This window comes from Oncorhynchus kisutch, linkage group LG21 (genome assembly GCF_002021735.2).
Source record: "Oncorhynchus kisutch isolate 150728-3 linkage group LG21, Okis_V2, whole genome shotgun sequence".
In the NCBI taxonomy this organism is placed as follows: Eukaryota; Metazoa; Chordata; class Actinopteri; order Salmoniformes; family Salmonidae; genus Oncorhynchus; species Oncorhynchus kisutch.
Window position 1 is genome coordinate 17,624,784 of NC_034194.2, and position 17,133 is coordinate 17,641,916.

Below are 17,133 nucleotides of genomic sequence, written 5' to 3' on the forward strand. Positions count from 1 at the left end.
GCCAAAAGATTGTATGAAATTGTTTTGTATGTATAGCATGTGTAGAAATGTTAAATATTGTTTTACTCCTTTGATCTAATGAATTCTTCCTGAAAACTAGGCCAAAATCACAGTGGTGTACGTACGGGTCATGGACCTTTCTCATTGCACAGCTTGTATTCAAAATGTCTTCTTTTTTTGTTGTTGTTGCTGTGTTTTGTGAAGGTGGTTGGCTAATCAAGTTCCTGGGTTGAGTTTCATGTCAACGTATTCTGAATCCTTTACCACTTCCTCACTCTGCTTCTGCATTGCGTGCCGAAGTGCTCATGAAGAAGAATTTGTGTAAGTAGATTTTCTAAAACTTGAATAGATGTATTACCCGTTCTCTTTTCTCATATGTGTTCATGTTGGTGTATACTTACTCACAAAGCAAGCTCCTCAAAAGAAATACACAGAAATATGGGTGTGCTATTTAAAACAGATGTGAATATGTAAAGAGGACACTTGCCTTCTATTAGGATATAACAGATTTTGACTTTGCATTTTTGTATCTGGCATTCCATTCTACAGCCCATGTTGATGTGGTTGATTTATTCTCAAGTTCTGTTAGCACCATACCACCATTCGTTGTACTATTCAGAGAAACTATTTCGGACAGAAATGTGTAAAAGTTGCGGTATGGAAACAGCTAATGAGCCATAAACATGTAGTGGTCATGCTAGTGTACTGGTATGTTAGTGTAACACATGGTCTGGCCAGGGTTTTCTGTTGACATGTGTCAGTGCTGTGTGCTAGGACAGCGGGCTCAGTGTGCAGGTTGGCTGTAGTAGTATGTCCAGGCCCAGTCATTGGTTTCCTGGCTGAGAGACAGGAAGTGGGGGGGCAGGGAGCAGTCTGCAGCAAGCTGATAACATACACAAAAACACTGATTCTGACACCGCTCCGTTTGCCCAAAGTCCCTCTTGATATATATTTCAACAATGATCTGGATATTGTACATGTAATCCACCTCATCTGAGGTGGTGGAGGGAAAAACAGCAGCAAAAGAGCAGGTCCCTGCTGTCGTCAGTGGAACACACAGATATTCAGAGTCCTCTGAGAGGAAATGTTGTGTTTGTGTGCTGGGTAGCGACTGTTCATTACTCTCTAATAAGGGCTGAGTGCCAGACTTCTGCTTTGATACCAAAACGTGTGTCCTTTGCTTTGGAGAATTAGGCTTTCTTTAAACAATATTGTAGTAATGCATTCCATTATTAGCTAGTTGACTTAGACACATTCCAGATGTGGTTTTGTAATAGGCCTAGTTACAAGCCACCTCTTATTGTAGGGTGACCAGACTCCCCCAATTTCTGGGTACAGTCCATGGTTTTGGTGGCCTGACCCCGGCTAGAGCTGTCCCCAAAAATGTCCCCGATGGGTAATCAATTTGTGTTATAAATAAATAATAATTCAATTGAAAGGACTATTGCAAACATTTTAATTTCCAAAATCTGGTCACCTTAGCTTATTGAATGTTTCCTCAAGGTCTTTTTTCTGCTCATAAAAGGTGCATCTGAAAAGAACCAAAGACGCGAGTTCAATCACACATAAATGTGCACTGTTAACAGCCCAAAGATTGTTTGGTAAATGTGAAGTGTTCTTTGTTCTGTGCTGAAGTGTAGTCTACTGTTCAGACTCCAAATGGGAGGGAGTGGGCCGTGCTGTTTGGCTGAAAGAGCTACTGTTGTCGTGGGGACGGTTTGTGGTGTCCTGCAGTGCCAGGGTTCCATCCAGAACAACATGTCTACTCTGTGTCTAGAGATGCATGCACAACCTAGCTCCTCTAATACACAGGTGTTCTTGTTCAGGCATGACCCAAACAGTTACCAAACTCATCAGAGGCCGTGGTTATCATCACTGTACTATCTATGACAGTAGAATACTAATTAGAAGTAGTGATTGACCAATCGTATCCTACACTCTTAATTTTTAAAAATGTTCCAAAAGGGTTGTTTGGCTGTTCCCATTGGAGAACCCGTTTTGGTTCCAGGTAGAACCCTTTTGGGTTCCATGTAGAACCCTCTTATACATGGAACCAAAAGGGTTCTCCAAAGTGTTATCCTATGGGAACAGAGAATTAGAGTGCAGGTACAGTGCTTTCAGAAATTATTCACGCCCCTTGACTTTTTCCACAATTTATTGTGTTACAGACTTAATTTAAAATTGATTATATAGAGATTTGTTTGTCACTGGCATACACACAATACCACAAAATGTCAATTTAAAAAAATAATAATTACAAATGTAAAGCTAAAATGTCTTGAGTCAATAAGTATTCAACCCCTTTCTTATGGCAAGCCTAAATAAGTTCAGGAGTAAAAATGTGCATAACAAGTCACATAATAAGTTGCATGGATAGTTTTATTATGTTGCAATAATAGTGTTTAACATGATTTTTAAAAGAGTGAAAAGAAGGAAGCCTATACATAATAAAAGTATTCCAAAACATGCATCCTGTTTTTAACAAGGCAATAACGTAATACTGCAAAAAATGTGGCAAAATAATTAACTTTTTGTCATGAATACAAAGTGTTATGTTTGGGGCAAATCCAATACAACACATTATTGAGTACCAGTCTCTATATTTTCAAGCATAGTGGTGGCTGCATCATGTTATGGTTGTAATCGTTAAGGACTTGGGAGTTTTTCAGGATAAAAAATAAACGGAATGGAGCTAAGCACAGGCAGAATCCTAGAGGAAAACCTGCTTCAGCCTGCTTTCCACCAGACACTGGGAGATGAATTCACCTTTCAGCAGGACAATAACCTTAAATACAAAGCCACATCTACATTGGAGTTACTTACCAAGAAGACAGTGAATGTCCCTGAGTTACAGTTTAGAAAATATGGCAAGACCTGACAATGGTTGTCTAGCAATTATCAACAACCAATTTCACTGAGCTTTAAGAATTTTAAAAAGAATAATGGGCAATTGATGCGCAATCTAGGGGTGGAAATCTCTTAGAGACTTACCCAGAAAGACATCTTTAATCGCTGCCAAAGGTGATTCTACAAAGTATTGCCTCAGGGGTGTGAATACTTACAGTACCAGTCAAAGGTTTGGATACACCTACTCATTCAAGGATTTTTCTTTATTTTTTGCTTGGTCTACAATGTAGAAAATAGTTTAAAAAATAAAGAAAAATCCTTGAATGAGTAGGTGTCCAAAATGTTTACTTGTACTGTATAGGTCTGTATTTAATTTTCAATAAATTTGCAAACATTTCATTATGGGGTATTGTTTGTAGATGGATGAATATATAAATTCAGCAAACAAAGAAAAGTCCTTTTTCAGGACTCTGTCTTTCAAAGATCATTCGTAAAAATCCAAATAACTTCACAGATCTTCATTTTAAAGGGTTTAAACACTCTTTCCCATGCTTGTTCAATGAACCATAAACAATTAAGGAACATTCACCTGTGGAATGGTCGTTAAGACACTAACTGCTTACAGACGGTAGGCAATTAATGTCAGTTATGAAAACATCGGACACTAAAGAGACCTTTCTACTGACTCTGAAAAACACCAAAATCAAAAGATCGGGTCCCTGCTCATCTGCGTGAACGTGCCTTAGGCATGCTGCAAGAAGGCATGAGGACTGCAGATGTGGCCAGGGCAATGAATTGCAATGTCCGTACTGTGAGACGCCTAAGACAGCGCTACAGGGAGACAGGATGGACAGCTGACCGTCCTCGCAGTGGCAGACCACATGTAACAACACCTGCACAGGATTGGTACATCCGAACACCACACCCGCAGGACAGGTACAGGATGGCAACAACAACTGCCCGAGTTACACCAGGAATGCACAATCCCTGCGATTCGCAGTTTTGTCTCACCAGGGGTGCTGGTCGGATTCGCGTTTATCGTCAAAGGAATGAGCGTTACACCGAGGCCTGTACTCGGGATCGGGATCGATTTGGAGGTGGAGGGTCCGTCATGGTCTGGGAAAGTATGTCACAGCATCATCGGACTGAGCTTGTTGTCATTGCAGGCAATCTCAACCCTGTGCGTTACAGGGAAGACATCCTCCTCCCTCATGTGGTACCCTTCCTGCAGGCTCATGACAATGCCACCAGCCTCTAGCATGACAATGACAATGCCACCAGCCATACTGCTCATTCTGTGCATGATTTCCTGCAAGACAGGAATGTCAGTGTCCTGCCATGGCCAGCGAAGAGCCCGGATCCCAATCCCATTGAGCACGTCTGGGACCTGTTGGATCGGAGGGTGAGGGCTAGGGCCATTCCCCCCAGAAATGTCCGGGAACTAGCAGGCGCTTTGGTGGAAGAGTGGGGTAACATCTCACAGCAAGAACTGGCAAATCTGGTGCAGTCCATGAGGAGGAGATGCACTGCAGTACTTAATGCAGCTGGTGGCCACACCAGATACTGACTGTTACTTTTGATTTTGACCCCCCCTTTGTTCAGGGACACATTTTTCAATTTCTGTTAGTCACATGTCTGTGGAACTTGTTCAGTTTATGTCTCAGTTGTTAAATATGGTTATGTTCATACGAATATTTACACATGTTAAGTTGTTGAGTTTTTTTTATCAATTTTGAATTCAGGCTGTAACGCAACAAAATGTAGAATAAGGGGGTAGGACGGATCATAGTAATGGCTGGAACAGAGTGAATGCAATGGTATCAAACACATGGAAACCATGGAAAGCATGTGTTTGATATATTTGAACCAGTCCACTCATTCTGCTCCTGCCATTACCATGAGCCCGTCCTCCCCAATTAAGGTGCCACCAACCTCCTGTGGTCAAGAGGTATGAATACTTTCTGAAGGCACTGTACATTGTGACCCTATTTTTTGAGCACTTTTTTGAGCGCTCAAATTGACATTTAGTTGACTGTGAACTGGAGAGTGTTCTCAATAACTCCCGTTGATGATGGAAATGGATGATTGTGTAATAAGCTGGAGTGATGCATGTCATGTTCAGACCTGTTGGGAGATTCAGTTTTGTGTTTTGTTCTTGTTTATAACAGTTTGCCACCTGGAAGTTCTTGTACCTGTAAATACTGTGGTCTGTTTTCATACTTCTCATTTCCTTATATCATTAGAATAAATTTAGACCGAATTTCCAATGTTGATATTGATGTATGATTTGGGTTGACCCTTAATGTTTTTGCTATTAGGTCAGAGCTGAATTTGCCAACACTCTAAACCTTGGGGGAATGAAATGCATTAACAAAACACTATCTTTGCCTTACTTCATGAACATTGTTACACTGACATCATACTTGCCATATATTGTATGCGTTAACTTGATCAAAAGCGGGCAGGAGGAGTGTGCCACCATCATGTGCTCTCATTTTGTGTTGATAAGTCTTCAATTACATGACACAAAAAAAACACATTTAGTGATTAAGAACACACACTTTCCCATGCGTCTCATGTATTTTGGCAGCTCTGCTTAGCTCATCTATTGAGATAATTGCATTTGTATGCAGACACAGAAAGAATGTCATTTATTTAATTGAGACAGTATGGGTAATTGAACAGGGACAATACGGTACACAAATAATTATGCATCGGGGCTGTTCCCCTCGGCCTGAAACGGTCTCATGCTGAATGACTGCAGACAGTTCATGTCATTGTAACGTTGGAACTGATTTGGATCGGTCCTCTGGTATCATAGCTGACCAATTTTACAGTCTGGTCGTGATGCAAAACTGCAGGTCACATTAAAATACTACATATGTTTCGTCTGTGATTTTTCAGATGTTTTTGTCTGTGTGTTCTGTGTGTTCCTTCCAAATATTCTTCGCTCGGTTAAAACCTGGTGATGGCCAGGGAATGATCTCTGTCATATTGTGATCTTACTGTGTCATGAACAATGATTCGTCGTATTTGTCAATTTGTTGGCACCATGGTAGGTTGCTAAGGAAGCTCCTCTGTTCAAACTTAAAGGGAAGTATCTATATGAACTTAGGAGGATGAGTTGTGGAATTGTGTTTGCTGAAATGTTGCTTATTGACACATTATTATGGTAGTCTGTTTTTCCCAAGGAAATATTGTATAGAAATAAACATTCTCATGATAACGGGTTTGGTGTGGGTTTATGTTAAAGCTGCAATATGTAACTTTTTGGACTACCAACCAAATTCACATAGAAATGTGACTTATAGATCTGTGACTTTTAGATCTGTAATTCTCATTGAACGTAAGTCTAAGAAGCGGTATTTTTTTTCCCACAATAGAGGAACAAAGCTGGACAGTGAAGCAGATAACTAAGTGATAGGGAATAAAGAGAGGAAAGCAGAAGTGAGAGGACTAGGTCTAAAGGGACATTTACTGCCTGCAACAAAAAAAAAACGCACTGTGTTCTGTTTTCAGTTCAAGTGCTTATCGGAAGTTCCCAAAGTGCCATTTATCATTTCAGGATGAGCAAAGAAAATTGTCATTAGTAGGAATGTGACCCTTTAGGAATGTGTAGTAGGCAGGCTTATATGAGACTTATATGAGGCTCCCGAGTGGCGCAGCGGTCTAAGGCACTGCATCTCAGTGCTAGAAGTGTCACTACAGACACCCTGGTTTGAATCGAGGCTGTATCAGAAGCGGCTGTGATTGGGAGTCCCATAGGGCAGCGCACAATTGGCCCAGCGTCATCCGGGTTTGGCCGGGGTAGGCTGTCATTGTAAATTAGAATTTGTTCTTAAATGACTTGCCTAGTTAAATAAAATGTGTAAAAAAAAAATTGGAACGTCACTAACTGGTCCCACTGGTTTCCCCACTAGGCAACTCAATAGCTCATCTTCCTGTCTTGACTGACTGCTGTGTATATTTCCCTTAGATATATTAATGTGTTGTTTAATTGCCGTTCAGCATGGCCTCACCTGGATATCAAAAAAAATAAAATAAGTGACAGCGCGCCAGAAACGTCACAATTTACTCATGATGCGCTGCGCACCTGTACAATTGGCTCTCCGTCAAGACTGCAGACAGTGGGGCTTTGCCTTTGACTGCATACTGCAGCTCAACACCAAAATCCCAAAAGCCACACACAGGGAAACGATTATCAGTATTTTAGAATACTGTGTGATGCCCAGTTGGCTATGCTTAGAGTCGCCAAGGAACACTCAACCCTTGTCTAGCTGCAGTGGACTTGGCACTGAGTAGAGGGGGAGGAGACTGAGCCTTTCGGGAAGAGGAGCTGTAGCACGCACTCAGTGAGATCACATCCTTACATGCATTGCTCTTGCCAGCGAGTCGACAGTAGTTCTTCAGTCAACCTTCCCAAGATTTCAGATTTATGGAGCTCGTTTTGGACAGAAGACGTGTTATAATAGGAAGCCGTTTCGTTTCAGTTTTAATGACTGCCCTTTCCCGCAATGTAATCATGACAACCTCTTGAGGAATCTTCCATCTTTTGTGAGATCACGTTTTGCTTTTTTCTTGTGGGATCTATTCTCGGAGTTCCACTGCGATCGGGCGCATAAAACCAGCTACAATGTGGGGCAGAAACGAATTTGAGGATGGGTTCGATACCTTTAAAACGGGTAAGATCTTATTATTTATATTTTATTCAAGAATAACATCACTGTGCTGATATTTTTATGGCAATTAATGTCTGACCAGACGAGAGGGCTTGATCAGGCTCGTATAACGGTGAACCTTCACTCGAGTCTAGCTAGCTGATGCTAAGCTAATACATAACGGTTTCTGCTAGCGAGCTGCTAACGTTTGCTCTCCCGGAGCATCTGGTGCTTCTTGATAATGATGAGACATCGTTGATGAGACATTGTAACAGAAATGGATGACTATCAATTAATTGTTCATGACAAAATAATGCAGATTTGCAGAGAGCGGATTTTCTTTCATCATCGGGGGCATTTAGCTAACTGCTCGCCCTTATAGCCTACGATTTCTGTTTCTGTAATCAACACTCGAAAGATGTCTAACCAAGGTACATTGTAACATTGTGATGTAGTTAGCGGCATTGTGTCGCTAGAATTATATTATGACGGACTTACCCCCCCGCGCGTCCTTTGTCTTCCTGTCCAGTGAGTCAGTAATTGACAGCTAGCCCTGTCAATTACTGTGGCTTTGGCCAGATTGATAGTTAACTATCAATCTAGCTAGCCTACTAGCTAGATCATCTAAAGTGGCCAACAGATATAGTACCAGCCCTACAAATAGAGCATCACGTTTTGATTTAGCCTACAACGAACAACAAACTTGATATGCTCCCGAAGCGTAATCTTCTCCGGCGCCCAGCAAACTGCTGAATCAGATGAGCATAGCCACTGCAGTGTCATAATGGGGCTTGGCGGGTCCCCCGTGCTTTTGTGATCTCAATAATCTATCTATTTTTGCAAAACCCAAGTACTACATTCTAAATTGCCTGGGCGCACTCCTCCATAAAACAGATGAGGAATTTACACGATCAACTTTTTCTCCATAGTGTTACAATATGTTGGCTTTAAAAAGGCATATCAATTATATCGTTATTTTACGATCCTCTTTATTTAAGGACTCCTAGTTTATATGAGTGGTTTCACCAGGCCCAGTTTCGGGACAGGTATATTGAGAATGTAGGCAATTTTGGAATGGCTAATATATCTGGGCAGTGATTAGAGAGAGTGGACCAGTGGAATCCGACAGCTCAATCACCTCAATCGGAGCCATGCTCACTGTAGGTTCACCCCCACCGAGTGTTACATCCACAGGGAGATTCCAGCGTTCAGAATTATGCTAGAAATCACAGGTACTTGTGATGTGCCACATATGCAGGCAGGCAGGCTGGGAGCAGGAGTGGAGTGGAGGCCTTTGGCATGATGATGTAAGGGGCTGTCTGGACAGAGCCCTCGAGATTTAAGACACGTCAGAAATGGGAGAGTGATCATGTAGCAGGTCTAGTTCAACCTCTCTCTGCTGCTGATGCCTATCATAATGTATGTACTGATTCCTGGTAGCGAGAGAGGGAGCGTCAAGGAAAGTGTGTAAAAAGAAATAGGCTTCTGGTATGTGGTCACTGTAGATTGGATAATTATCCATGCCTCTTACACAACTATGTAATATTCTTATTATTGTGTAATAACCCCCCAAAACACTACGCAATTGGCCAACTCTAGGCTACGATAAGTAGCAATGTTCTTACTAAAGTAATATTACTACATAGGTATTAGAGCAATTTGATATAACGTCTTATCTATAAGCAAAATTATTCTGCCACCTACCATTGTAACAGGAGTGTGCTTCAGCAAGTGTCTTGGTGATGGTCAGAGCAGAGCAGGAGGACAGTCACCTCTCCACGTGGAGAAACATTGAGGAGCACATCTGAGCTGCACCCTCCTCAGCCTCCTGCCTGATGGCACAAAATAGGACAGCCTTAATGACTTCTGTCTAAACGGATTACACACTCGGAATAGTTTGCAGACAAAGAGGACATACAGCCCCTGCAGTGTGTAAAGACAGACATGGACTGTTGGGATGCACTACGGTGTGTTTGGGACTTGCCCGAACCTCACTATGTCTAACCTGACCTCAATCATTACCCATACACACATAACAGTTACTCAATGTGATAAGGACAAGTGCCTGAATGCATCCCTTAGGAATCTGAAACCGAAAATCCCTCCTGTCATCTGAAATGACTCAGGAAATATTTCAGTGTAGCCTCAACTTTCATTTCCATGTGCCTGGGAGAGAGGGTTTGTTTTCACTAGAGGGGACTGTGTTTTCATAATGGGCGACTGACTGGTTTGCTCAGTTGTGGATTGGTGTAGCTTAGCAGTGGACTAGGGCCTAGCATACTGTCTAACAACTGAATATCACAGGAGGCAAAAGTTATTTTGTGTTTTGTGACTCAGTAAATCAAGGAAAACAATTGGATTAGAGGTCTGAGCAGACAGAGAATCGGTACCGTGGGCACCTCTGGTCTGGCTTCCGTGTCTCATGTGTTTGCTCAGTCAGCACAAAGGTGTATAAAGTCCTCTGGCTTTTTTCTTAGTTATTATCTCAAAAATAGGTTTACTTATCTACGATCCCTTGTTTTTGTTTGATACTAAACAGTCCTATCTGTGTTTTTCATCTTGAAGCTTCCCCTGAAATGTTGGGAGAAAAAAATCCAGTATTGGGACATAATTTGGTTTAAATCTAGTCCGAAGGTCGGCAGATGGCGATATTGAGTCATTTCATCTTACCGTCTAAAGGTATTGTATGCAGCGGCTGTGTATCCCTGGACAGGGTCGTACAGAAAACATTCTCCATCCAGGCTGCAAAGGCGTCAATTTCCTCCTTAACTCGATTTAATGGTGAGAAGGTGGAACAAAATGGAGAAAGTATGCATACGTTTCTTTATAAACACCATTTTCCACTACCGTGCTTGAGCCGGCTGCATACTATGCCTTCGGGCGGTACATTTTTATTTTTACCTTTATTTAACTAGGCAAATCAGTTAAGAACAAATTCTTATTTTCAATGATGGCCTAGGAACAGTGAGCCGGCTGCATACTATGCCTTCGGGCGGTACATTTTTCTTTTTTCTTTTACCTTTATTTAACTAGGCAAGTCAGTTAAGAACAAATTCTTATTTTCAATGACGGCCTGGGAACAGTGGGTTAACTGCCTGTTCAGGGGCAGAACGACAGAGTTGTACCATGTCAGCTCGGGGGTTTGAACTTGCAACCTTCCGGTTACTAGTCCAACACTCTAACCACTAGGCTACCCTGCCACCCGGAGACATCTGTCGGCCTTTGGGCTAGTTTAAATCTAAGCTGTGTAGTCTTTTTTTACCTGAGCGTATAGGCCACATCCCTGCTTGGTGGATTTCAGTGACACTGTGTCATATTGTACTACCGGGTTTATCTCTCCCCTCAGGAACTGAGTGTTTCCTAGTCAATATGTGCACTACCACTGTATCAGTCAACTATCAACACTACCCCCTCAGTACCACTATCTCTATATTATCCCGAGTGGCGCAGGGGTATAAAGGCAATGCATCTCAGTGCTAGAGGCGTGACTACAGACCCTGGTTTAATTCCAGGCTGTATCACAGCCGGCCACGATTGGGAGTCCCATAGGGAGTCCCATAAGCGTTGTTAGGGTTTGGCCGGGGTAGGCAGTCATTGTAAATAAGAATGTGTTCTTTAACTGACTTGTCTAGTTAAATAAAGGTTAAATATATATATATTTTTTTTATAACTGACTGTATAACACAATCACATTGACTGTAATTGAGAGGAAAGTAGATCTTGTTTAGTTATAGCATACAACCAGACTTCAGGGATTGTTGAGTCTGTTTTTTTGCCAACTAGTTGTGTGTTTACTAGGAGGGGAAGGGGGTGTAGAGCAACAGAAATGTAGTCAGTCCGTCTCCAACCAAAACATATGCCAGTTGAGCTAAGCTAGCAGCTGTTATTAGGGTCTCTAGCTGTGCAGATTCTATTTGCTGACTTTAATAACGATCAAACAATCCCGATCCTCTTATCGGTTAGAGATAAGGTAACCCACCAAGACAGCATTTATTGGCTTCATGTTAGAGTTCGGCCTAGCTGTTGGGCTACCATGGGTGGTAGGCTAGTTCATTTGAATCTATTATGAAAACACAGTGTTTTTAAAGTTGAAGTTGGCTTGACCTTTGTTGGTGCTGAAACAGACGAGTACAGTGTAGTGAGTGTTTCTAACAAATGCTTCTTCCCTGGCTGGGGGTCTTGTTTTTTAGGTTCCAACACCAGCCCTCCTGGATGGGTCCCGGGGTGTGAGTCGTCATGGCAGGGTACCTCCTCTGCCCCCGGTACCAGTAACCGTGGGAGACGCCACAGCGGTGCCTCTGACAGCGGTGACACAGGCATCGGCACATCCTGCTCCGACAGTGTGGAAGGTATGGACTCTCATCATATATAGGAGGTCCACTCCTCCATAACACGAACAATACAGCACAATGCAAGCATTTTTAGCAACAGAAGAGAGAGAGAGAGAGAGGGAGAATCTCTCATGTATGACCCATTTTAAGTTTCACTGCATCTTCTAGCTAAGAGTCTGCTGTTATATAAATGACTAGTTCTGAAGCTACGGACTCTAGTCCAACTCTTTCCACACTGTTGTTCCCGGATAAGGGTGTTTCACTTTCTATTGGAAAGTAACGATGACACAAATGGAAACTAAAGTCATGTCCTTTTGGCAGTAGTGTCTTAGCTGGTTGGATCACTGGAAGGAATTCAATTGAGATTTAGTAGAGACTCCAAAATCCACTCTATTTTTGTGGTTCAGGACTCACTTCTTGCATATCCCTGTTTCTCTCCCTAGTTTCTAGCTACATTGGGAAATATGTTTTCTTTCCAATCGTCAAGACTACAACTCTTACATTTGGATTGAGTAGGCCCTACTCCCTGCGCTACTGCATACTACTCCTACCAGCTCAACATGAACATACAAGAAGTCTGTGGCAAACTTTTGCTTATCAACAAGTCCACTGTAGGACTTGGCCTAATAGTTTCTAATAGGGGGGGTGCCTGCCTTGTGTGGTGTTGTGGCTTTGCCAGGTTAGAGAATGTTGTCGGCAGCCCCCTGTCTGTACTGCGGTCGTAACCTCCACAGTTCCAGATGTCAGGACCCAGCCCAGCTCCCTCTACCCTCTACCTTCCCTGGGGAGCTGTGTCTGGGACTGGGGCTTCTGGACTGGCCACCCATCTCCCACAACCACCATAACCATTAACAGCTGGCCAGCCACAGTCTGCCTTAGGGCTACCCAAACAAAGACTCTACATATTCAGGTCATCGAGACATTTTGTGGGCTGTGTTGCGGAGATCTGCTCAAGGCCTTGCTTTGTTGGGATCATTTAAACAAACGCACAGAATCATTTAGCATCTCGTTAGGACTTGCAGAGTGTTTTCAGATGTATTTTGGAGCGTACACACACACAGAGCTTCAGACGCTTGTGAATGTCACTGCCTTATGAGAGATGAATAGGAGAATGACTCAATAGCAGCGCCTTCAGTTTAGAGAACTCTGTGTCCCAGTAGCCCCCCTAGCAACTTGAATGTTCACAGACAGCACACACCCGAAGGAAGTGTTGTTACCTTGGGAACCCTTCTAGTTAGTTATGACACAAGCAGTCAACAGTTCCTAATTGGTACCCTTGGCGATGATGGAATATAGCACTGCGCCAATGTTCTGTTTGTCCTCACCTGCGGAAACAACAGGCCGGAGTTTCATTGTTCTGGCCTACATTTCAGCACTCAGCAGTCGGCACCCTGCCCTCCCTCATCCAACCTCCCAGCCAGAGGCACTGGGCCGGGCTAGGGCACATTGTCTGTCACCTCCTGGAGCCTGGGTGGATCTAGAGCTGTTCTGAGGCACCTGCCTGCCTGTCTGTGTGTGTGTGCTGTGGGGAACTAACTAATACTGAGCCCCCGCCACGCATCAGTATTAGCGCATCAGGTACTGCGTAGGTCCAGAAACAAGGTCAGACTCAGTTCTCCTCACTTTGTCATCTCTGCTGCTACTATTTCATTCTTCCAGGCTGGCTGGTGTGTTAGGAGAACGTAAGATAACATCGACTTGCCTTTCACTAACCCAGGATGACCTGTACAGGCTCTGCCTTTTTTAAACCACAAATATTGAATTGTTTCCTTTGTATTTTCTCGTGACCCCCTAACTGAATGCCATAACCACTGGAGATGTGAATGGATACAGGCCTGAGAGAGAGAGAGAGAGAGAGAGAGAGAGAGAGAGAGAGAGAGAGAGAGAGAGAGAGAGAGAGAGAGAGAGAGAGAGAGAGAGAGAGAGAGAGAGAGAGAGAGAGAGAGAGAGAGAGAGAGAGAGAGAGAGAGAGAGAGAGAGAGAGAGAGAGAGAGAGAGAGAGAGAGAGAGAGAGAGAGAGAGAGAGAGAGAGAGAGAGAGAGAGAGAGAGAGAGAGAGAGAGAGAGAGAGAGAGAGAGAGAGAGAGAGAGAGAGAGAGAGAGAGAGAGAGAGAGAGAGAGAGAGAGAGAGAGAGAGAGAGAGAGAGAGAGAGAGAGAGAGAGAGAGAGAGAGAGAGAGAGAGAGAGAGAGAGAGAGAGAGAGAGAGAGAGAGAGCTGGACTCTGAAGTAGGGCAACTCTGCCATGTCAATGTCTGTAATGTCTGAGTGGGATGGATCAGGAGCTCTTCTATAACTATCGCGTTAGGAGGACACTACTGCGATCGTCCTGTAGCATGGCTGTATCCTCCGATACTGTAGCTAGGCTAACATCAGACAAACTCAGATTGCTAATCCACTCGACCCTGTAATTAAATGGAACAAAGGTCTAGTGATTAAGGGATGATTTGTCAGTTATTCCCATTTGTTTTGTTTGGACATTGGACTGGACATTTTGAAAGATCCCTGTTCGCTATTTAAACCCCTAGTGTGCATTCTATTGTACACGTTTCCACCTCCTGTCATTGCGTTGACATTTGAGTTCATAGGAAATCTTCCTCTCTCCTTACAGCAGTGACACAATGAATTTCTCTTGTTCTAATCTCGATGTATAGTTGTGGTTTCAAGGGTGGTATTTGTGCAGCGCTGGTGTTTTTACTCCAACCCCTACGGTTTGTGTCTGTGCAGACTGTGATCCACACGAAGGGAGGATTCTATTCCTGGAGCCACTGCATCAAGTCTGCAGTTGGTTTATCTTCTTTTTTCACCCTCCATTTTGCTCCTCATATATGAGAACAATCTGTTTGTTTTTTTACACAAATTCAATCCAAACGTACTGACAGTATACCCTTTCAGTACCCCCCTATCAAGAGATTGCTATCTGCTGTACTCCTCAACCCGCTCTCTTTTTCCGTCACTCTGTCTGACGTTTACCCAGACAAGCGGCTCGATTTCAATCCCCCTTTACATGTCCTTAAACAACATCTTCATTGCAGAGCGCGCTTATGTAACGCGCGTGCTTTTTTGTTGTTGTGCGTGTTTCAATTGTGTGCCTTTGATAGCTATTCTCCTCGCGCGAGTTTCATAATTATTCCAGTTCATTCCGGTTCATTAGGAGGTAGGATACGGTGGATGGGCTTGGCGTCGCCGGGGGACATGGGTGCATCCGGGTCACTCTGCCTTTTCCCTGGTTTCTGTGTGTGCAGACACCGATGCCAAAGACCAATAGCTGTGCAGACACCGATGCCAAAGACCAATAGCTGTGCAGACACCAATGCCAAAGACCAATGGGTGCTGTAGCCATACCAGAGGCTCAGTCCAGGCTCAGAATTCCAGACATAATATTGATGTAAATATAGGTCATCCATCCCAGCCAGAGCTCTAGGCTGTCTATGGCATCCTGCACAGAGCCATCTGATTTGGTGCTTGAAGTCAGCTGCAGGTTAGTTCTGTTTCAGGGTTGCACATACATGTGCTTACCTGAGTGCTGAAAAGTTCAGAGTATATTCTTGGGGTGTTGTAGACTTCTAGTGTTAGAAGAACTAGCAGGTTTGGATATTTACATCCATGATTAAATTATTTGGCTCCGGCCTCCCAGTATAAGTGCAGAGATGGACTGTGTTCAGGGGCGGCTGGTAGCCGAGTGGTTAGAGAGTTGGGCTAGTAACCGAGAGGGTTGATGGATCAAATCCCTGAGCTGACAAGGTAAAAATGCGTCGTTCTGAGCAAGGCAGTTAACCCACTGTTCCCCTGGGCGCCGAAGATGTGGATGTTTATTATGGCAGCCTCCTGCACCTCTCTGATTCAGAGGGGTTGGGTTAAATGCAGAAGACACATTTCAGATGAATGCATTCAGTTGTACAACTGTGGCTATTCAGCATGATAACTGTCCATTGGGGTGGGGGCAGGGTAGATGTCTGTTGAGGAGGGGGAATGTCTTTCCTGATTGTGTGAAGTCATCATCTTCTTGAGAGCTGCGTTTGTAAGTGATCATCTATCGCCTATGGCTTCCTCTTCCTGTCTCTAGGTGAAATCTCTGTGTCGGATAACCATTTCTCCAACTCTCTGGGTGACCTGGTTTTCCACAAGACGATCCTGCCTGGAAAAATAGGTTGAAGCGTCTTTACCGTCCCTCTTCGGTCAAATATAACCTTGAGAGAAAATAGCATTGAGCAAAGAATTTGATACATCCGGCTTTCTGAGTCAACCAACCTGTAACAGACGACACAGTTTTCCAGACCTCTGGAGAACCAAGGAGCCCTTCTAAAGATTCCCCCCGTTTCTAAATTAGCTCTCGGCCGTTGCCGACCTAGAACAAGGCGAAGGAAATTCCTCCGGTTTGGAACCAGGCCGCCCCATGACCCTCCTCTCTAATTATACATGCCCGTGACAGCAGCAAGCCTCATAATTACTTCAGGGGTGCCTTTGGCTTCACTACGGTGGTTCTGGGTAAAACAGGCCCATCAGATGGTTGGCTGTAAAGCTTTTTATTGAGAGGTTGTGTTCCAGAGGTGAACAGATTGGTGGTTCATGTCAATTTCCTGTTTAAGACTCCTCCCAATGTTTGATGTTCTGCCATGGTTAACTACTGTAAGGTGACATTTTTATTTGTTTATTTAACCAGATAAGTTGACTGAGAACACATTCTCATTACAGCAACAACCTGGGGAATAGTTACAGGGATGAAAGAGCCCATTGGAAGCTGGGCATGGTTAGTAAGGGAATTTAGCCAGGACACTGGGGTTAAGACAGCACCCTACACAGGGCAATGTCCCCAATCACTGCCCTGGGGCATTGGGATATTTCTTTTTTTTTATAGACCAGAGGAAAGAGTGACTCCTACTGGCCCTCCAACACCACTTCCAGCAGCATCTGGTCTCCCATCCAGTAAATGACCAGGACCAACCCTGCTCAGCTTCAGAGGTAAGCCAGCAGTTGGATACAGGGTGGTACACTGCTAGCCAACATCTTAATCAAGACCAAGTTAAGGTCCTCCTGATATCAGATCAGCAGTTGCTTGTGGAGTGACAGGGACAGTGCAGTAAAATTCCATGCTTGAGTTCCAGCAACTGTCATTCTCTCGAGGTTACTACAGGCTCCGTCTGTACACCATAAGCATAGATTCTCCCAGGTTCTTATTTTGGCCCCGTGGAGACATCCAGATCCATGGGGTGCTTTACGTAATGCAGGTCGAGCCCAGGCCGTCACCGGGGTGTTAGGTTACCAGGGAGATGATGGGCAGTTGGGAGAGGCAACCTGAG

General features: G+C 43.7%; 1 protein-coding gene across 2 annotated transcripts in view; it reads left to right on the forward strand.

Moving 5' to 3' along the window:
• Positions 1-219: 219 nt before the first annotated feature.
• Positions 220-17,133, forward strand: part of cep85l (centrosomal protein 85L) — a 68,403-nt gene continuing 51,489 nt past the window's right edge. Inside the window, exons 1-2 of one of the 2 annotated variants that reach the window (XM_020454649.2) lie at positions 220-321; positions 11,696-11,854. In XM_020454649.2, coding sequence (XP_020310238.1) covers positions 306-321; positions 11,696-11,854 — 175 coding nt within the window. In that variant the 5' untranslated portion in view covers positions 220-305. Of the gene's footprint in view, positions 322-7,191; positions 7,530-11,695; positions 11,855-17,133 lie in introns of those variants that run through there. The other variant, XM_020454648.2, reaches the window with a different exon arrangement.